This window comes from Eubalaena glacialis, chromosome 19 (assembly GCF_028564815.1).
Source record: "Eubalaena glacialis isolate mEubGla1 chromosome 19, mEubGla1.1.hap2.+ XY, whole genome shotgun sequence".
Lineage (NCBI taxonomy): Eukaryota > Metazoa > Chordata > Mammalia > Artiodactyla > Balaenidae > Eubalaena > Eubalaena glacialis.
Window position 1 is genome coordinate 40,621,402 of NC_083734.1, and position 21,698 is coordinate 40,643,099.

General features: G+C 55.1%; 1 protein-coding gene across 6 annotated transcripts in view; it reads left to right on the plus strand.

Moving 5' to 3' along the window:
- Positions 1-20,373, plus strand: part of ARHGAP27 (Rho GTPase activating protein 27) — a 31,803-nt gene extending 11,430 nt beyond the window's left edge. For 4 of the 6 annotated variants that reach the window (XM_061177123.1, XM_061177124.1, XM_061177125.1 and 1 more), the window contains 15 exons: positions 11,839-12,261; positions 12,458-12,640; positions 12,859-12,939; positions 13,012-13,095; positions 13,490-13,557; positions 13,863-13,953; positions 14,484-14,588; positions 17,154-17,252; positions 18,221-18,326; positions 18,486-18,608; positions 18,682-18,780; positions 18,971-19,048; positions 19,133-19,267; positions 19,425-19,530; positions 19,637-20,373. In XM_061177123.1, coding sequence (XP_061033106.1) covers positions 11,839-12,261; positions 12,458-12,640; positions 12,859-12,939; positions 13,012-13,095; positions 13,490-13,557; positions 13,863-13,953; positions 14,484-14,588; positions 17,154-17,252; positions 18,221-18,326; positions 18,486-18,608; positions 18,682-18,780; positions 18,971-19,048; positions 19,133-19,267; positions 19,425-19,530; positions 19,637-19,814 — 1,959 coding nt within the window. In that variant the 3' untranslated portion in view covers positions 19,815-20,373. Of the gene's footprint in view, positions 1-7,292; positions 7,364-11,691; positions 11,736-11,838; positions 12,262-12,457; positions 12,641-12,858; positions 12,940-13,011; positions 13,096-13,489; positions 13,558-13,862; positions 13,954-14,483; positions 14,589-17,153; positions 17,253-18,220; positions 18,327-18,485; positions 18,609-18,681; positions 18,781-18,970; positions 19,049-19,132; positions 19,268-19,424; positions 19,531-19,636 lie in introns of those variants that run through there. The other 2 variants (XM_061177126.1, XM_061177127.1) reach the window with 2 other exon arrangements.
- The last annotated feature ends 1,325 nt before the right edge of the window (positions 20,374-21,698 follow it).

Sequence of the window (21,698 nt, forward strand, 5' to 3'; positions counted from 1 at the left end):
ATTACCTTTTTCTCTCCCTGTTAATCTGTTGTCCTGCTGCACTTTGCTCGTCATTAGTGGCTTCTGCTTTTCCCTGGGGTTCCTAATCCAGTGTGTTGTAGAGGATGTGTGTGATGAGGATTCTTTTTCTCAGCAACCCATCTGGAGCTCTCAGAGCCCTGTCAGTCTGTAGACTTGGGTCTTTTTTCAGCTTAGGGAAATCTTTTTGTTACATGATTATTGTTTCTTTTACTTTTTCTTTCCTTTGCATGTTAGCTCTCCTGGCTGGATACCCCCGGTTTCTTATCTTTTCCCTCTTTACTTCCATCTCTATGTGCTTTTGCTCTGAGGTTTGAGATGTTTTTCTGCTTGATCTCCCAGGCCACACATTTGAATCTCAAGAGTGACTATCTTCTCCTTCAATTAGTAGTACAACAATATATTTTAAGTTCTAAAATAGTCCTTTTTTTCCTTCTTTTGTGCCTTACTTGAATCTCCTTAAGAGTTTTTGTTTTGTTTTGTTTTGTTTTTTATTTATTTATTTATTTATTTATTTTTGGCTGTGTTGGGTCTCTTAGTTTTCGTGTGAGGGCTTTCTCTAGTTGCGGCAAGTGGGGGCCACTCTTCATCGCGGTGCGCAGGCCTTTCACTATCGCAGCCCCTCCCGTTGCGGGGCACAGGCTCCAGACGCGCAGGCTCAGTAGTTGTGGCTCACGGGCCCAGTTGCTCCGGGCCTGTGGGATCTTCCCAGACCAGGGCTCGAACCCGTGTCCCCTGCATTAGCAAGCAGATTCTCAACCACTGTGCCACCAGGGAAGCCCAAGAGTTTTTATTTTTTGTTCACGTTGTAATTATATTTTCCAGCGCTCTATCTTTCGAATAGCCTCAAAGTGTTTTTGTTTTTGTTTTTTTAAACCAGGTAATATACTTACATGGTTTTAAAAAAATCAAAGCAATATTAAAAAGTATATAGCAATAATCCTCACACACACCGTTGCTTCCATGCCCTGTTCTTCATCAGCTCAAAAGTCACCACTTTTATTAATTCTTTTTCTATTCTTCCAGAGTTTCTTTATACAAACACAAACTGGTATCAATATATATTTGATTGTTTTCTGTCTCTCTTACACAAAGATAGTATGCAGGACACAGGGTCCTACATCTTGTTATTTTTTGCCTTTTTGATTTAACAGTGTATCTTGGAGATTGTACACAGAAAGTATCCTTCCTTATAGCTACATGGTTTCCCATTGTAGGTATGTATCATAATTCATTTTACCAGTCCACTGTTGATGGACACTTGGATTGTGTCCTATCTTTTGCTATTACAAACAACACTATAATAAATAATGTTTTACACCTTTACAGGTAAATTGAGGATAAATCCCAGAAGTACAGTTGCTGGGTTGAAGGGTAAACAGTAGGTATTTGTTAGATGTTGCCGAATTGCTGTGGGTGGGGCTTATACCAATTTGCTCTCCCACCAATGCAACTGAGCACGACTATTTCTCCACAGCCTTGCCAACTGAGTGTCATCAAAATTTTGTTTTCTGCCAATCTGACAGTAAAATGTATTATCTTAAGGTAGCTTAAATTTGCATTTCTCTTTCCAGTGAGAATAAGCACCTTTTTACATATTTGAGGACTATTTGTTTCTCTTTCTCTGTGAATGGCCTGTTCCTATCCTTTGCCCATTTATCTATTGAATTCTTGGTCTTTTTCTTGTTGATTTCCAGGAGGTCTTTCTGTAGGGAAAATTGCCCTTTGTCTATTACATGAGTTGTAATCCCTGGTCAAAGTTTGTCTTTTGACTTTGCTAATGGTAATTTTTGGCCACACAAGTTTTCTTAAAATACATTTATGTAGTCAAATGTAAAACTCACTTATTTTATGGCGTTTAGATTTAGAGTCTTTGTTACTAAGGCTTTCTTTTTTTTTTTTTCCTTTGGCTGCACTACGCGGCATATGGGATCTTAGTTCCCCAACAGGGATCGAACCCGCGCCCCCTGCATTGGAAGTGCGGAGTCTTAACCACTGGACCTCCAGGGAAATCCCACAAAGGCTTTTTTTTCAAGAGAATTTTGCTTATATTTTCCTCTCTGAGTATTGTTGTTATGGCTTCACTTTTAACATCTGAATCTTTGATCCTTTGGGGGTATGTCTGAGTGGACAGAGTGAGATGTCGACTCACCTTTAATTACTTTTTTTTTCCAGATGGTCATCCAGTTGTCCCATCCCCCTTTACTGACAAGTTCTTCCTGCCATGATTTGTGATGGCGTCTTTAGCGTGTCCTGCATCCCAATCGTACTGGGGTCTGATAGCAGTGGCCAGTTTGGTGGCTCTGTTTGTTCCACCTCTCTCCAGCCCCCGGGCTGTCAGAGGAGTGGAGTTTATTATGAGTCTTTGCTCATCAGGGCTGGGGGTGAGCTTGGTGGGGAGTCCCTAGAGCAGCGGTGGTCTCTGCCAGTGTGAATTCTCCCTGCCTCCTCAGCAGGCCCAGCCTTAAGGACAGAGGGTGTTTAGCCCACCTGCTTGGCTCCCTGTCAGCTCCTGGGGGCAAGGGGTCTGGACAAGGCTCCCCCTGCCTTCACCCTAGGTGAAGTCCCGTGGCAGGGGCAGTCTACACCAGGGTCTCCCGGGTCCCAGCCTCTCTCAGGACCTCTCACCTGTGCCAGCCAGGTCCTGCCCACTCACCTGCACCAGCTCCCACTTGGTTTGGGCAGTAGAGGGTAGCAACTGGGAGAAGAAGAGAAGCAGGGCATGTTTAAGCTGCTATATTTCAGAATCCCTGGCCCCAGAACTATATCTTAAAGGGAGAGAAATTCCTTTGTCTATGACAGATTGGGAGTAGGGGAGAGCTGGAAGGGCCGGTCTGTTTCCAGATAAGAAATAATGAATACCTTGTGGAGTAGTAACACTGAGGATGAAGAATAGAAAAAAAAAAAAGTTTGAGGGGTTTTTTTCTTTCTATTATGAAATTTTTCAAACATACAAAAAAGAAAAAATAATACTGAAGTGAATATAATTATACGTATTAGCTATATTCGACAGTTACTGTTTTCCGTGTTTGTTCTATCTTTTTTGCCAAGAATAAAATTATAAAAGTTACAAATTCCAGAGTTCATTATATTTCACCCTTGAAAACTTCAGCATGCACCTCTTAAAAATGATCTTTTTCTCTATCACCATGATACCATTATTATATCTAACAAAACTAACATTAATGCCTTAATATCCTCTAAGATCCAAGCCATAGTCAAATTTCCCCCATTATCCTAAGACAAGTCTCTCACAGCCGGTTCAAACCAGGATCCAATCCTATGCATTCATTGCATTTGGTTGTCTCTTAAATCTCCCTTGACAACCCCCTTCCTTTCCTTCTGCCCTGACACGGACTTGTTAAAGAGACCAGACCAGTTGTCCTGTAGAATGTCTGTTTTAGAGCTGAATGTTGGCTTCCTTGTGGTGATGTTCCCATGCTCCTCTAAGCCTGGTGTTACCTGGGGACGGGTAAGTCTGAAAGGTTTCCGCAGGCTGAATCGCCAGGGCTCTGAGACAGGTGATACAAGGGAAGCAGGAATCAAGGATGATTCTAGGTTTCTGCCTGAGCAACAGAGGTGATGCTGAGATGGGGAGGAGGATGAAGATGAACTCGGTTTGTGCATCTTTTCAGTGTACCAGGGACATCCTGGGGCGGGGGGAGGGGGGCAGTTGGATTTCTCAACCTGGAGATACAGTTGCAAGTTGTTAACCTAATAAAACTGGTTGAGCTTTCCCAGGACAGTAGAGTGAGAAGCAGAGATGAGACACCAAGCACCCAGGAGATGGACAGAGGAAGGAGACAGACCAAGAGGCCACGGCCTGAGGCAGTCCAGGAGGGGGAGGATTATAAGGACTAAGGAGCAGAGAGAAGTCAGGCCAGACCAGGACCAAATTAGTCATTGAGGAGGTTGTGGGAGACCCGAGCAGGGGGCTGGGTATCTGGGCGAGATGGTGGGTGAATGCACTCCTTCAAGAAGTTGGCTCTGAAAAGGAGGAGGGGAGGGCTCGGTCCAGGCACACACTTTTTTTCTTTCCAAGATGGAGAGACCTTGAATTTGTTGAAATGCCAAAGGGACAAAGGCTGGAGAAGGGGCTGGAGATTAGAGGTGAGGCAGCTTCTGAGCAAATGAGAGTTAGTCGGGTTCCCGGGCCCGTTGGGGAGGTCGGCTTGGACAGGAGGACCCTGCACCCCCATCAGGGGAGAGAGAAGGAAAGGTGAGCACAGGGACAGATTCGCTTGAAGGGGTGGCAGAAGATGACCACCCGGTCACATTTTCCCACCTCCTGAGGTTGGCTCATAATCACAGCGTTTGCTGGCCAGCGGGGTCCTCAACAGACCATTTCTGATTCCTCCTGGCCCAGCAGCAGGAGACCTCTTGGGTGTCTGCCAGCCTTCCTCAGAGCACAGGGGGTGGTAAGTGGGGAAGGGGCTCCACCCCAGGCCTCACCCCACCAAGTAACCTGGAGATACAGTTGCAAGTTGTTAACCTAATAAAGCTGGTTGAGCTTTCCTAGCACAGTAGAGTGAGAAGCAGAGATGAGACACCAAGCACCCAGGAGATGGGCACCAAGAGGCTGGGAGCAGAGTCCAGAGCCAAGGGCACCCAACTGAAACCCAAAACCAGAAAAGCAGAAGTGCAACCCTGCTTTCTTCCCCATGTCCCCATGTGGGTGTGGGAACTCAGGTACCTGCTTGGCTCTTTTGTACCAACTAACCCTGTTGGGGTGGGGGGGGACAATGACAGCCCACTCTATGGATAAAGAAACTGAGGTCCGGAGATTCCAGGGGTTGCCCAGAGAGACACTGAGACAGAGTCTACACAAGAAGCCAGGTCTCTGGACTCTGGCTCCATTCTTTTTTCCCTTTAATTGAATGGAGCTTCTGCCCCAAACCCAGGAGAAGAACCTCACCTCAGGTCATTGTGTTTGGAATCTCACACTAAGTGCCTCTCGGGGGCGGGGCCAGGCATGGCTCCGCACTGCACGTTGGTGCACCGGTCGCTCAGGGTTAGGGGTGGATACGGAGTGAGGCCTGGACTCTGTGCTGGAGAAGGTGTGCTCAGAGGAGGGACAGACGCCAGAACAGGGCGGTTCTGTACACGGCTAAGCCCCTGGGGACAAAGATCATGACTCATTCCCGCTCCCCCTCCACCCCAGCCCGGGTGGCACAGAGCAGGCTCAGAGGCAGCCAAGGAGTTCCTGTCCCCCCTCCCCCGGCCCCCCTTAGCCAGTCCCTAGGCTCAGTCACTGGTCTGTGGGCTTTTCTTTTGCCTCTGGTCCCAGAGAGCTGATAGGATTTTCTGGTTGCACCTACTCCTGGCCCGATACTTCTGTGAGAGTTTTGGAGAGATGGGTGACATGCAGCTGGCTTGTTGTGCCCCCTCCCCCCGCATGTGCCTCTCGAGGCCTGAGGGTGTGGTGAGCGAGGAGGACCCTGCTGGGGAGCCGCTGTGGTCACCACCTCCTCTCACCGGGGGAGGGGAAGCCCAGGCAGGAGGCCTGAGGAGCCAACCTCGGTGACCAGGACAGGCCAGAGCTGTGTGGGTGGGTTTTGCTCGGTCCCAGGCGTGGGAGCCAGGCCTCTTAGAGGGGAGGAGCAGTGGGCGGGGTGCTGGCTGCCTTTTCTGTGGTCCTAGCCATCCCCCCACTGTCACTCCTGGTCCCTGCCACAGGGAGACCCTGCTCCCCAGTTCCTCCTGCAGGGCAGTGCTGAGGGCCTAGGTTCCCGCACCTGTCCTCCTGTCTTCCCTCCCCACCCCAGCTCCTCCCTGGTGGCTCAGCTGCTCTGGAATTTACAGAGGTTCTTCCCTTCTCTGGGGCTTGGCTCCATCTCTCTTGGTGGCTGTGTGTGTGTGTGTGTGTGTGTGTGTGTGTGTGTGTGTGTGTGCCCTGGCCCTCAGGGTGGGGGCAATGTGCTGTGCCATATGTGTGACAAGTGAGGACTCCAGGCCTCTCTGGGGGATTAGTCTTGCCCCTGGGCTGCTGGCTTCTGAGTTGGGGCACAGGGGATGGTAGTGAAGTGATACTAGAGCCCTGAGGGCAGAGTAGGGCATAGCCCTCAGACTTGCTCTGAATGGGGTCTCCCCAAGTGTTCCACACCCCAAATCTACACCATGCCTGGCTCGACTTGGGTGTCCCTGTCCTGAGCCCACAGTGGGTGCAGGGGAGGAGAGCCTGGGGGATGTGGGCCGGGAAGGAAGGAGAGCCAGGGCTGGGGGGTGAGGGATTGCTGAAATGGGAGATGAGGGCCCTGGGATGCAGGGGGGAGGGGGAGGGTCAGAGCGTCCTGTTCAGCCACTGCGGGCGAGCCTGCGGGCTGCCGGGTGGTGGGCACTTGGGGCTGAGGAGGAAGCACCTCTGAGGGGGTTAATAAAGACAAGATGGACCCCAGAGGCTCGGAGGAGAGGCCGCAGCTTCTCATCCAGGACGTGCTGTGTCCTGTGAGCACCCACCTGGTGAGGGGGTGAAGAGAGGGGAGGCCAGAAGAAAGCTCTTAGGGTAGGGTGGGGTGGGGGGCTAGTCCCCATTCCCTTCTCTGGGTCCATGGAGGGCAGGGGAGGGGCCCGGGCGTACCTGCTCGTGTGTGTGGGCACTCAGGTGAGGGTGCACGCATGCGTCTTGGTGACCAAGGCTGGAGGAGGCGGACCCAGGTGGTCAGGCGGGTAGATGGTGGTGTGGCCAGAATCCCTCCTGTCCTCCGCGTGGCTGGAGGGATCCAGACACCAGCTCCCTCTGATACCACATCTGCCCAGACCCCTTCCTCTTTGAGACATCCCCCCACATACAAGCTTCCTCTTTTCCATCACATCCTCCCTGGGCCTTGGAGGAGTTGACGGCCACTCGTTGTCCTGTCTACACCAGCCCAGGCCCCAGCGCCCAGCTGCCGCCTCTGCCGGCCCCCCGTCTGTGCAGCCCACCCCTCCCCCACCCACGGGCCCAGTGCCGTCCTCTGTGCAGCCTGCTCCGCGTCTGTGTCTGGGCCTGGGATTCAGAACTCACTGGTAATCAGAGCACTGAGTGGGGTGGTCAGTGGTTTCCCTGGACATAAAACACCCCTGCCCCGAGGCACCCCTACCTGACTCCACCCCACCCTGTCTCAGGCGGCCTCCTTCTCAGGCAGCATTTCCGCAGCCCTGACAGGAAATGGGCTGGAGGCTCAGCCTCCCGCCATCTCAAGGCAACTTCTTGTTTCCCTGTTGCCCTGTACCAGCCCTGGGCTTGTGCCCCTTAGCTCCACCCCCAAAGCCTTCCCAGGGCTCCATCCCAGCAGCTCAGGGGCACACGATGGTGGACATCATTGCCAAACTGACCAGGAGGCAGAGTCGGGGCCTGCGGGGACAGGTAGGGGACCCTGGCATCAGGGGGAGAGCTCAGCCTCTGATGGGGATGGCAGAGGGGGCTATGGGGTCAGGGGCTGCCAGTGGGCCTCCATCCTCTGGCCCCGCTAGGAGCTGAGGGAGCCTCACGGAGGTTGGGACTCCTCCCTTCTTTCCTCTTTCCTTCTCTGAGGCCCCGCCTGTCTGAGAGGGGCGGCATAGGGATGCTGAGAGGTGGTGACCTGCTTCAGGGCTGGGGGCGGGGAGGGGAGAGGCAGGCCTGTCACCTGCCTGTGGGCAAGGGGAGGGGACTGGTTTTGAGAGGGGCACGGGGGCAGCTGGGTGTGGTGACAGCTGGGCCCCTCTTGGCTCTGTTCTCCAGACTGAGGTGGGAGACCACTTTCTGTTTCCCACTCAGTGTCCCCTGTGTCTCTAACATGACTGGGATCTGGGGCCCAAGAGCCCCTGGTGCCCTAGTCAGACCCCTGTGTCTGCATCTAGTCTGGGCCTCCAGGAGTTGGGGGAGGGGCGGCAGCCCTGCTCTAAGCGGGGAGAGCTCCTCCTTGAAGGCCTGAGGGCCTGGAGGGCCTGGCTTCACCACCTGGCTTCCAGGAGCCAGTCTGAGCCTGTCTGAGGCTCTGCCAGGAGAGGAAAGTACCTCTATCTCAGCACTGCAGGGGCTCTACAGAGAGTTCTAGAGTCTGAAAGGGCCTCGGGGCTACTTCAGTCCAGCTCTTTCCACAGCGCTGCAGCATCCCTAGCAGTGGTTCAACTCTGCTTGCCCACCTCAAACGAAGGCCCCTCACAACCTTCCAAAGCTGCCTGTGTCTCTGGGGCAGCTCCAATCCTTAGACTGTGCTTCCCTCCAAGGGGCATTGCCCTACCCCCATTTGGCCTCTGATTTGCAGTCTGGAGCTCCCCAGTGTAATTCTGTGTCTTCTCTTCCTGGTGACAGTCACGTGGGGGGCCTCAACTTCTACCTCCCAAATCTCCTCTATACCGGCTGGGGGTGTTCCTTGTACAAGATCCCGACCAGCCCAGGACTCCCCGTGGACTCAGAGCCAAGGCCAGCAGCCTGGCCACGCGGAAATCCCCACTCCCAAGAGCCTGTCTCCTTCCTTGGCACCCTTCCAGCCCCTGTCCCCGGGATGAGCAAGGCCGCTACCTCAGTGGGTCCAGCTGGGGTGGGTAGGAGGTGTGTCCGGTCATCCACTTTCCTCCACCCGCTGCCTGCATCCTGTTCTCCCAAGGATTTCCCTGGTTCCTGTGCCTGAACTCTCATTTTCAGGAAATTCTTGCTCAAAGCTAACCCCAGTCTCTCCTGTAATATCGGGTGTGTTTGGTTTTTGTTTGTTACTGACGTTTGGCATGGAATTGACTTGCGTACTCATGGAGTAAGTGTTTTTGTTTGTTTGCTTGTTTGTTTTGTTTGTTATAAAGCATTTTTTAAAAAAATATTTATTTACTTGGCTGCGCCGGGTCTTATTTGCGGCACGTGGGATCTTTGCTGCGGCATGTGGGACCTTTTAGTTGCGGCATTCAGAATCCTTAGTTGCGTCATGTGGGCTCTTAGTTGTGGCATGCGGGATCTAGTTCCCTGACCAGGGATCGAACCCGGGCCCCCTGCATTGGGAGCACGGAGTCTTAACCACTGGACCACCAGGGAAGTCTCAGTAAGAGTTTTTGATGGATCGGCTGTGTGGCTCAGGGCATTGGACCATCTGCTGGGGGTCGACTATGGTCAGTTACATCATCCTGGGTCTTGATCTCAAGAAACTCTTGCCTTTTGGGGGCAGAGAAGTTAGGCAGATGGGTGGACAATGAACGGACCACCAAGGCAGAATGCCATCGGGCCCCAACAGAGCAACAAGCGGAGTGCCAGCGGGTTAGACTTCTCATCCGAGGGAGAAAGCCTCCCCCAGGTGAGGCTTGTGAGCTGAGCGCCAGCGGAGGAGCAGGATTTGGACCAGCAGGGAATGCGGAGGGAGGGTGGTGGGTTTCCAGGCTGCAGGAACATCTGGAGCGAAGGCATAGGGGTAAGAAGATGCCTTTTGTGTTTGGGGGAGGGTCAGCAGGCCAGTGTGGTTGGAATACAGGATGCCACCGGAGGGCTGTTGTGGACAGAGAGAAAGAAGTGGTGTGGAAGGTCCCATTTCAGCCACACAGGAGCTTGTGGAGCGAGGGAGAGGAGTGGACTGGTGTACGCAGCTCTTCCTGCCCCCTCCATGCCTGGGGCCTACCACACTGTCTAAAATGGCAACACCCCCTTCTATTTTTTTCTTGTTAGCAGCAGTCATCACTGAGGTGTGGTGCATTTCCCTATCACCCTGCTTGGTGCCCTCCTCACCCCACCACCATTTACACACACATGCACTAGAGTGTCAGCTCCGCCAGGGCAGATTTGTGTCCATTTGTCCACGGCTGCATTCCCAGTGCCTAGAACAGTGCCTGGCACAGAGCAGGCAAATCTTTGCTGGCCAAGTGAATGTTTTTGTAGGCGCCTGCCCAAGGCCCAGTGAGAGGCTGCCTTGAGCGGGAGGTGCTTCCCCTCTCGAGTAGCTTATAGCAACAGTCCCCAAACTTTTGGGCACCAGGGACCGGTTTCATGGAAGACCGGGGTGGGGGGGGGAGGTGGGGGATGGTTCAGGCTGTAATGCCAGCTATGGGGAGTGGTGGGGAACAGCAGATGAAGCTTCGCTTGCTCGCCCACCGCTCACCTCGGGCTGTGCGGCCCAGTTCCTAACAGGCTGGGGACCACTACCGGTCCATGGCCAGGGGGTTGGGGACCCCTGGTTTATAGCTTAGTGAAGGTGTTACAGCAACAGAGGGACTTCTATGATTTTTTTTTAATTAAATTTATTTATTTTTGGCTGCGTTGGGTCTTCGTTTCTGCGCGCGGGCTTTCTCTAGCTGCGGCAAGTGGGGCCACTCTTCGTTGCGGTGCGCGGGCTTCTCATTGCGGTGGCTTCTCTTGCTGCGGAGCACGGGCTCTAGGCACACAAGCTTCAGCAGTTGCGGCATGCAGGCCCTAGAGCACGCGGACTTCAGTAGTTGTGTCACGTGGGCTCAGTAGTTGTGGCTCGCAGGCTCTAGAGCACAGGCTCGGTAGTTGTGGCACATGGGCTTAGTTGCTCCATGGCATGTGGGATCTTCCTGGACCAGGGCTCGAACCCGTGTCCCCTGCATTGGCAGGCGGATTCTTAACCACTGCGCCACCAGGGAAGTCCCTCTATGATTTTTAAAAAAAGATTTATTGCACAAAATTTTGATGCTGCAGGAAAGAAAAAAACTAAACAAGACCAAATCCAAGTCCTATAATTACACTACCCAGAGATGACCTCCGTTAGCATTTTGGAGAGTTTCTAAAAACACAAAATTGGAATTGTGCTAAGTTTACATTTTGAAATCTGCTTTTCCCTTGTACCATTATGCATTCTTAGAAAACAGTATTAATCTCCTCGTGCTATTCTGCTGCCTGGGGTTTGATAGTGTCATTATTTATCTTTCTGGTGGGTGCTAGGCTGGGTGTGGTGGGCACACAGGAGAAATCTCGGGGGAGATCTTGAACCTGACACCTGAGCTGAGTCTTAAAGAAGGAATAGGAGTCAGCCAGGAGGGGCAGGTTGTGAAGGAGCAGAGGCCTGTAGCAGACACAGCAGAGAGGCTGGGGGCCTCCAGCAACCCGGTGCTACTGGAGCTTGAAGTTCAAGACAAGGGCCAGGAGTGGCAGGAAATAGGGGGGAAGACAGGCAGGTGACGGAAGGCCTCTGGTGCCCTGGTAAGGGCTTAGAGTTTGCCCAGCAGGTAGCAGGAAGCCATGAGGGTGTAAAGCATGACCAGGCTTATATTCTGTGTGACTGGACCCTCCAGCCCACCTCACTTTACTTTGGAGGAGGAAGTGGGGCTCACCTTTCTTCACCCTCCTTCCTCCTTCCCATCTGGCTCTTTCTCTTTCTTTTGTCTGCAATTGATTCTGAGGCCTGCAAACCCTGTACTGGGGAAGTTCCAGCTCCAAATCTGGAACCGGAGGCAGTACTGGTTCCAGTTCAGAGCTTTCTTGGCAGAAGAGGAAGGAGGGCTGGGGGTTCTTCGTGGGGGCTGTAGAATGGAGCAGGGCCCTGCCCCCAGGTGTCCTGAGGCCTGGGGCGAGAAAGGACTGGGCCCAGGGCATTTCTCTGTTCCTGGGCAACCTTTGATTCACACCTGTGAGTGTGCAGCTGGAGAACTTCGTTATCAATATTTTACTACTGTTAATAAATAATCTAATTGTCCCATGCATCTGGGGCACTTCATACTTTACAAGGCACTTTCAAGAACATTTCCTCATTCTCTCTTCACTACAATTTCCGGAGTGGGCAGGGCAGACATTTTGCAGCTGGGGGAACCGAGGCAGAGAGGTGCTGTGACTTGCTGAAAGTCGCCCAAGTGGCCAGTGCCCGAGTGGGGACGATGTGACCGCGGGGCTGCCCTGAAGGTCACGTCTCCTTCCTCCTGCCGCAGGTGGATGACCTCCCAGTGGATGACCTCCCAGAGCCCGTGTACGCGAACGTAGAGAGGCAGCCTCGGGCCACGTCGCCTGGCGCCGCCGCAGCCCACTGCCCCGGCTCGGTTTGGGAGACGCACACGGACGCGGGCACCGGGCGCCCCTACTACTACAACCCGAACACGGGCGTGACCACCTGGGAGTCGCCCTTCGAGGCTGCCGAGGGCGCCGCCAGCCCGGCCACGTCTCCGGCTTCGGTGGGCAGCCACGAGAGCCTCGAGACCGAGTGGGGCCAGTACTGGGATGAGGAGAGCCGCAGGGTGTTCTTCTACAACCCGCTGACGGGCGAGACGGCCTGGGAGGACGAGTCCGAGGACCAGCCGGAGGACGAGCAGGAGATGCAGCCTGGCCTGAGCCCCGGCAGCCCCAGGGACCAGAGGGTGAGGGGCGGGGCCTCGTCTGAAAGGACGGGGCCTGGCCAGGGTGGGCGGGGCTGGCTCTGAGAGACTTTGACCCCGCCTCTGTCTCCCACAGCCCGGGGGAACTAGGGTGAGGGGGCGTGGCCTGGACCGAAAGGGCCGGGCCCCTGGGGTCACTGCTGGCTCTGAGAGCCTCTGACTCTTCTGCTCCCTGCAGCCCCCCACCCCTGAGACGGACTACCCCGAGTTGCTGACCAGTTACCCAGAGGAAGACTATTCCCCCGTGGGCTCCTTCGGTGAGCCCGGCCCCGCCTCTCCCTTTGTCACACCGCCAGGCTGGTCTTGCCACGTGAGCCAGGATGGCCAGACGCTGTACACTAACAACTTCACCCAAGAACAGGTAGGGGCAGTGGGCAGATGGTCCCAGACAGCCGCGGGGTCGCTCCCCTTAACACTCTAAACTGAAGTTCCCGCGCGGGCTCCAAGTCAGCCCAAGACCGAATCACCCACACCTGCCCGTGTAAACTCTTTGGGGCTATGTTGGGCTCTGGTCGGAGGGAACCTTTTGCTCCCCCATCATGAGGTGAGCTAGGTCCCTGACCATCCCTCTCCCCACAGTGGATGAGGTTGGAGGACCAACACGGGAAGCCTTACTTCTACAATCCAGATGACGCCTCCGTGCAGTGGGAGCTGCCCCAGGTAACCAAGTGGGGAAGGGAGAGTGCCGGGGAGAGGAGGGGGGGTTATATATGACAGTGTCTTTCTCCCCAGGTCCCTGTCCCTGCCCCTCGAAGCATCCGCAAATCCAGCCAGGACAATGAGACCCCGGCCCAGGCCAGCCCACCTGAGGAGAAGGTAAGGGAGGGGGCATGTAGGACCTGGCAGGACCCCAAAGAAAAACTGGGGTGTTTCTGGAGGCTCTGGAGGCTGGGATTGGGTCTGGAGGCACGTCTCCACCATAGCCCCGAGCACTAACCTGGGCTGAATGAACCTGGGTTCTGGGTCATCCCAGGCTCAGAGCTGGGCGAGGCTCGGAGCTGGAAGGAAGTCTCTCCTGCTGCTGCTCCTGCTGTGGGAGCAGGCACCCCACCAAGTAGCAGCCAGGTGCCGGCAAAGAGGGTTCAGTGGAGACTCAGGCCCAACCTGTGGGGAGTGGCTGGCTGAGAGGGAGCCTAGCCTCTCGCTCCCCCTCCCGCCCCCCCCATGGCTCCCCCCTTAACTGCCTCCTCCTTCCCCTTCTTTCTCTAAGATCAAGACCCTGGACAAGGCAGGCGTGCTCTATCGAACCAAGACGGTGGACAAAGGAAAGCGGCTCCGGTGAGAACCCGTCTGCCCCCAGACTCCACGGTGGGCCTTAACGATGACGTTCACTGAGCACTTCCCGTATGCCGGGCTCTTGTTAACCCTCATAGAGATTTTATGAGGTCCTGTGAGGACCCTGAGGCACTGAGGAAGTGACTTGCCCCAGGTCCCTTGGCTACCAGGTGTTAGCGCTGGGAGTCCACCCCTTACAGTTGGGTGCCCCAAGCTGTGTTCTTAAACTCTGCGCCCTGCTCCTGGGGGTGGGAGGGGGGCCTCAGCCCAGGACCAAACCCAAGCCCTGCCACCACCGCCCCACCTAGGAAGAAGAACTGGAGTGCCTCCTGGACAGTGCTGGAGGGCGGCATCCTGACATTCTTCAAGGACTCGAAGACCTCGACTGCAGGTGGCCTGGTAAGGCCCAGGCGCCCAGCAGGGACCACCCCATCTGCTCCTGACTCCTGTGGGTCTTTACCTCATCAGGCTTGCCAGAGGCTAGGTCTGAGACCATGGAAGATGAGTGTCAAGGGAGCTGGGCCTTGGCAGGGGGTGATGAGAGCAGATCACCCCAGGACAAGCACTTCCAGCCACCTTGGGCGTGGGGACCAGTCCTTGAGGATGGACAGCTCCAGCCTGGTGGGCAGGGAGGCTGGGGACTGGACACACCCGCTCGCAGAGATGGGGCTGCACTCCTTTCTCCTTTCCTCTCCTAGGTGGGCAGGTAGCAAACAACCAGCCAGCCTGCAGGCTCCATGGTTAAGAAGTACCAGGATCTCTGGGTTCCAGGAACGCTTGGACCCCCTGTCCCCAGAGCTGTGACCCCATTTTGTCCCTGAAGCCAAGGGAGCCTGGTAGATTGGAGCCAGGATGCTGTGACAGGCCCAAGCTGAGCTGAGGGTGCCCTGTAACCATGCTCCCTCCAACCCTTCTTCCCTTTCCCACAGAGGCAGCCTTCCAAGCTCTCCACCCCCGAGTACACGGTGGAGCTGAAGGGGGCCTCTCTCGCCTGGGCCCCCAAAGACAAATCCAGCAAGAAGAATGTGCTGGAGGTGAGTGGTGGGGTGGGGGAGAAGGAGAAGGGGCTTACTGATGGCTTGGGACCCTCACTAAGCAAGCCCCAAAAAGGTGGACCTGGGGAGTTAGGACTGGAATTCTCGGGGCTCAAAACCAAAACTGCCTCCACCTTGGGGATCCGTCCACAGTGTTTCCTGGCATCACAGATTCTGCAGCTCCCTCTCCAGGAGTGGAGTTCACTGGAGTCCTTGGTCCCAAGTAGGGGTCCTTGGGGAATGAAACTGTCATGCCTAGAAGCGCAGTCCTCATCCCAGCTGCTTTGGCCTGAGACAGACAGGAGGCTCTGGGTCCCCAGCTACTTACTCTGGTAGGCTGGGACACCTGCTCTAGCTGGTCAGAGCCCAGCTTCCAACTGGCAGTGAATAAACCAGGGTAGTGGACACATTTCTCAGGCTCTGCAGCAGGAAGAGAGAGGCCAGGTGGGGCCCAGGCAAGACCCTCCCAGGCCACTGTCCATGTGTTGCCTTCACCGTCTTCACTGTTGTGTTTCCCTTCACTGTCCATGTGTTGTCTTGTTTTTAAACTACTCTTACCCTCACCTCAGTCCCCAAATGTTTTGAGGCAGCTCACAACAAAAATGCATATGGTGAGCTGGTAAAAGCCACTGAAAGCCAGGACCCACAAAACAAGTTAGAGGAAGAGGGCAGTGTGGAGAGGGATTAGGATGATGTACAGGTACTGAGGTTGTCGTTGCTGAAAAAAATCAGCTCCAGGTTTCCTGGTCGCCAGAGTGAAAAGAGAACGGCAATCAGTTACATGGCTCTTATTATTGGGGCGGGGAGAAACCTTCCTAGATTTTGAGGGAAATCAGTTTCTAGTGTGCAGCTCCGTTCTAGTTTAGTAAAGGGACTCTTGGGCTGCTTCAGCTAACATCTGATGAAAGCCCAAAAAGCATGACCTTCCATCTCAGCTCAGAAAAAGCAATTCTGCAAGGGGCTTGAGTGTGTCATTTAATGATAATTCACCCAGCTTCACTCAGTTCTAGAACCAGAGTATCCACAGAGCAGAGCTGGAAACCTGTTTTGTCTCATGAGCCACTCTGATCAGTAGGTCTGGAGCCTTCTCCAGGCTTAGCGCTGTAATCGACTAGCAATGTCTGCCGTGGACGTCAGATTGAGGAGGGACATCATATTTGCTAGGTATGTTCCTTCCTGATCTGGAGGGACATCCTTCAAACAGGGCTCTCTGAATGTCACCTCTCTGACCGGGCTTTTGATGAAAGTTTCAGAGTAGATGCTTCTGAGTTGTCTTTTCTGGCAAGAACTGGAAGGCAGATGGGGCTCTTCAGAGCTCCTCAAGCCGATGGGAAGGCTGACAGTCTTGAATGGAAATCCTGGAGCCCCCTGCTTCCCACTGGCTGGCAGCCATCCTTCCTCCACTCAGGGGTGACCTGTAGGTGACTTTGGATTTTTCTCAAGAGACCGCCCCAAATTCTATATCATTGAGGATGGCCGGTCTTTCTAGTCACCCCAGAGTCACAGAAAACTTCAGTAACAGTCCCCTGAGAATGGCTGGTTTGAGCTCGGCTTGCCTGTGCAGTCAACAGAATGAATGTCTTGAGCAGTATATTGATATGTAACTAGACAGATGTGCCTTCTGTATGAAACTCAAATATGAACTGATTATGTTTTGAGACAGCTGCCAAAAATAATGGCTATTGTTTTAGAGGCATTGTTAGGCCATTCTCTGGGATAACAGACAGTCAGTTTAGGTTAGCACGAGGTTGTGCCATCTGCCCACTGAAGATTCTCTAGTCTTTGCAGGAAGGGGGATGGGGTAGAACATGCAGGGTTGTTTGGTTTTGTCTTGGAAAGCATTTTAAGTAGCATTCAAGTCTGAGTTAAATAGGTAGACAGCCAAAACACAGCCCTCTCTGATTCTGGAAGTTTGTACCCTGTTGTCTGAGACAGTTTTTGCTGACTCTGACTCTCATTTGACCCAAAGCTGTGGCAACCAACCATTCCCATCAACCTTGAACGCTTGGTTCTCAGAGCCAGAGGTTGAGGAGAGATCCATCCAAGTTGCCTCACCTTGTTCTTTGTAGACTTTGTTAGGGAAACAGCAGTCAGCTGAAAAATACCCCAGGCTGTTAATATCTGCTTGCTCCTCAATAGTACAAAATAGTGGCTTTGGGGTCTCCCACCGGGAGTTTCTTTCATTGACTTTTTTGCTGGCCTGTGCTCTGGGTAGGCCTGCCATGTTCTGTGGCTCATGCAGAGACGGGATGGGGCAGGGAAGAGCACACCAGACCGTTGACAGATGTGCAGATCTTCTGCACTCAGATCCTTGCTCCATCATTCACTAGCTGTGTGTCTACGAGGAAGTTGCTTACACTCACTGTGCCTCAGTTTGCCCATCTGTAACACGGAGATGCTGTTACTTACCACTTTAATGAGGTGAAATACCCTGGATTGGGGTGAGGCCCTTGCTCTATTAGGCTCTGAGTTTCTGGGGACAGGAACAGATCACCTCTACCTCTGTATCCCCCCTGGGACAGACCCAGCGAACCAGAGATGACTGAGTGATTTGTGTCCCACCAGCTGCGGAGCCGAGATGGCTCAGAGTACCTGATCCAGCATGACTCGGAGGCCATCATCAGCACCTGGCACAAGGCCATCGCCCAGGGCATCCAGGAGCTGGTAGGCAGAGCTGGGGGCCGCCAAGGCTGGTGGGGAGGGGATGGGCAGCCATTATGCAGGGCAGCTGTGCCCACTGTGGGTGGGGCCCTCCACTGGGGCACTGGGAGCTCCATGGCACCAGTGGGTAAGTAGCCCTCTCTGCAGATGCAGATGGGCTGCTGAAGAAATAGCCTTTCTTAAGGAAGTGAATCCAGCCTCTGGGGTTGGCCGCACAGGAGGACTCTCCAGGTGGGCATATCCTAGAGGAGTGTCCCATTCCACACTGAGGCAAGAGAAAAGTAAATACTCTGCTAAACAGGCGCAGGCTGGAAAGACAGGCTGAAACCAGAAGACAGAATTTAAAAGGATTGAATTGATGAGTCTAGCATTGTTTTTTAAGTTCAATATATCAATTGCATAAGTAGAGATGGGGCAGGCCCACTCTGACAGCTCTTCACCTGGAAACAACCTGAGGCTTTTTGATCCTTAATTCCCTGTTAAGGGACTAGGCAACACCGGGTGCCCTGCTTGGCTGTATTAATAGAGGTAGGAATCCAGATCCAGGGAGGTGATGCCGGTGAGGTTGTTGGCAGCGCTCTGGCCCCAGCTCAAACTGCAAGCTCGAACTGGGAGCCACATACTGAGGAATACTGACCTACTGGAGTGTGTACAGAGGAGCTAAGGAAAATTATGGGGGAAGTGGACCAGGAACGGGGAGGTGGGTAGGGGTAGTCAGGATAAGAAAAGGTGGGGGAGAACAGGATGACTGTCTCCAACACCTGGAGGGCTCCATGCAGCCAAGGGAGGTGAGCTTCTGGGGTTCTCTGGTGGAGGTGAAGGGGGTTGACCTGGATAAGGAAACAGCAAACTCTCTGCCTGGGGGTCTCCAGTCCAGGCCGGCTGGGAGGGCACTTCGGGTCCCTCACCCCATCCCAGAAGGACCCGCAGCTGGCCCAAGGCTCTGCCTCTCTGAGGCTGTGTGATTCTAGTCCGCAGACCTGCCCCCCGAGGAGGAAAGTGAGAGCAGCAGCGTGGACTTTGGGTCGAGTGAGCGCCTAGGAAGCTGGCGGGAGGATGAGGCACGGCCTGGTGCAGGTGTGCTTGGGGGTGAGGCTGGTGGAGGGGGTGGTGGGCATCCTTTGGGCGGGGTGGGGTCTGGGGGGGGCGGGGTGGTGACGACCGGGCTAGGGCTGCCGGGCCAACCCCGGCGCCACCGACTGACCCAGCCCTCACATTCCCATTCCCGTTGGGCAGCCGTGCCCACCCCGGGGCCCGGAGGTCTGGAGAGCGACCTGAGCAAGGTCCGGCACAAGCTCCGCAAGTTCCTGCTGAAGCGGCCCACGCTGCAGTCGCTGCGGGAGAAGGGCTACATCAGAGGTACAGGAGGGACCCGGAGAGCTGGGCGCCGGTGGCGCAGGGGCGAGGCGACGCTGATGAGCCTTTCCCCCAGACCAGGTGTTCGGCTGCGCGCTGGCCGTGCTGTGTGAGCGCGAGAGGAGCCAGGTGCCGCGCTTCGTGCAGCAGTGCATCCGCGCCGTCGAGGCCCGGGGTACGTACGCGCGCCTGCCGGCTGGGCCTGGCATTCCGGGAGCCTGAAGGCCTCCTTCCAGGACCCCAGACGGAGCCCCCGGGGAGCGCAGGGTCGAGGGGGAAAGAACGGGAGTTCCTGAGCAGGAATCATAGCAGGGGCTTTAGCGCCATCCCACCGAACCCGCGGTCAGCGCCTCCCTCCGCTCCAGGGCTGGACATCGACGGTCTATACCGCATCAGTGGAAACCTGGCCACCATCCAGAAGCTGCGCTATAAGGTGGACCACGGTGAGGCCCGTCCCGTCCCTGCCCCAGGCCCGAGGGCGCAAAGGGATGCTGACCTCCTCTTCCTCCCCTCCCCGCTTTCCGCAGATGAACGTCTGGACCTGGACGACGGACGCTGGGAGGACGTCCACGTAATCACCGGCGCCCTGAAGCTCTTCTTTCGAGAGCTGCCCGAGCCCCTCTTCCCCTTCTCGCACTTCCCCCAGTTCATCGCGGCCATCAGTGAGCGCCTGGGGGAGGTGGGGCGGATGGGGTAGGGGTGGGGCTGGGCTGCCTCAGGCACCCCTCTGGCTGGGACCGCCCCCGCAAAATACTGGAAGTCAGCCCCCTCTGTTTCCCTCCCTCTCCTCTCTCTGCCTCTGACCCGTCCCCTGCCCAGAGCTGCAGGACCAGGCCCAGCGCAGCCGCTGTGTTCGGAACCTGGTGCGCTCGCTGCCCGCCCCCAACCACGACACGCTGCGGCTGCTCTTCCAGCACCTGTGCAGGTGAGCCGGGGAGCCGCACGGGAATGGGGAGGCGGGCCTGATAGGACCCTCCCCCGCACGCCTCTCCCCAGCCCTGGGCCCTGATTCCACCCCACCCCCACCGCAGGGTGATCGAGCACGGAGAACAGAACCGCATGTCCGTGCAGAGCGTGGCCATAGTGTTCGGGCCCACGCTGCTGCGGCCCGAGACAGAGGAAACCAGCATGCCCATGACCATGGTGTTCCAGAACCAGGTGGTGGAGCTCATCCTGCAGCAGTGCTCAGACGTCTTCCCGCCGCACTGACCGCGGGCCTGCACCCCTACCCCCGCTGCTGGCGCTGCGGACCTGGGAGTGGGGGCGGCGACAGTGGTCCTGCATAGAAGCGGGGCGGCTGGAAGCCACGCGGCTGGACTCTATCTCTGAGACCCTCCGCCTCCCACCAGTCCGCAGGCCGGTGCGAGTTCTGCACCTCTCGGTTCTGAGGGTATGGTGACCCCTGGTGGGCAGTTCGCAAAATGTGATTTTTTTTTTTTTTTTTTTTTTTTTCTTTTTCTTTTTCTCTGATTTGGCCTGTTTGGGGGTTAATTGGGCTCTGTTCTTTATCATAGCGCCAACTACTGTGCGTGTGCGAGAATGAGGGGTGGGGGGAGAGTTTTCTGGGACGACCGCTGTTGCGAGGAGGAATTTGGCCGAAGGGCTTCCTGGCTTCGTCAGGCCTGCACCTGGTGGAGGCCTTCAGGGAGACCCTGTGGGTCCCCGGCCCCGTGCATGGCACTGTGCCCATCATGAAGCAGCAATCGACAACCTCCCTGCTGCGGAAACAGGACTGAGCCGGGCCTCCAGCGGGCAGCTGAAGCTGCCTTTCCCCAGGCCTCTGGGCTGACGCTCCTGCCAGGCCCAATCACTGGCTGGCTGTAGACCCTCTTCATTGACTTTCCTGTTGGGGTTCTGGGCCTCTGCCCTCCCTGATCCACTTGTGCTCTGTGCAAGGGTTCTTCCTGGTCACTGAATGTGTACCCTGCACCTGCCACTTGACATGCACCTTTTCTACTAGTAATCCCATCTTACAGATGAGGAAACTGAGGCATACAAAGGCAAAGTGCCTTGTTCAGGGTCTGGTGGGTGATCTGACTCCCCAGCTCAGGCTCCTCTCACACCAGAGCACAGCCTCCTGTGAGGGTGAAATCAATCCTTTCAGCTACCCCTCAACCCCAGCATGGCCTTATGGTAAAGCAGGGAAACTAAGCTGAGTGGGTTCTGTCTGGGCCTGGGGAGGTCCCTGAAGGCAAAGAGGGAATCTGCCTCAGCTGTTCTTCTCTGCGGGGACGGGAAATAGCACTGGCAGGAGCTCCTAGCCCCTCCCAGTGCCTTGGCTGTCAGGTATGCCTCCCTGGTGCCCACCTTGAGAGGGAGAGGCCTGATGGGTAGGGGGAAGGAGGGCACATCCTCAGAAAAGGAAGCGTGAACGCTGCGGTCATCAGCCCCCCTTCCCTTCTTGTACACAAACCACCTCAGTATATGGGTCTCAGCACCCTGCCCCACCTACCCGTTCATGTGTTCAAACAATAATAGCTAATATTTATTGACATTTGCACCATACCAAGCATTTTACTTGGATTATCTCATTTGTTTCTCACAGCCAATATTTATTATCTGCTCTTCTGTGCCAGGCACTGTGCTCTGGGGCAGGGGTACCGCACATTGCCTCCCTGGTGGAGCTTATGGTTGGGTGGGCAGGGCTGACCAAAGCCCACCCCTAATGCCAGAGGGGCTGGGGCAAGAGTACAAGTGGAGGCCTCATACCATACGTCAACATATCGTAAAGCTATAAATCAAGCTAACAAGTGTTCAATAAAATGTGTTCTATTCTCCTACTTTGACAAGTATCTTTCATAATGACCTGGGAGGCCAGGGTTTTTTTGGTTTTTTTGTTTTGCCTTGCCATGCGGCTTGTGGGAGCTTAGTGCCCCAACCAGGGATCGAACCTGTGCCCTCGGCAGTGAAAGCAAGGAGTCCTAACCACTGGACCGCCAGGGAATCCCTGAAGGCCAGGTTCTAACATAAACTTCTTTGACTCTTCCGAATTCCATGCCCAGATGGCTGGCATGAGAAGAGCTGGCTCTGCTCTCAGCCACACCCACCATATCTTCCCACCCTCAGAGCATCCTGGCCCAAGGGGAGGTGCAC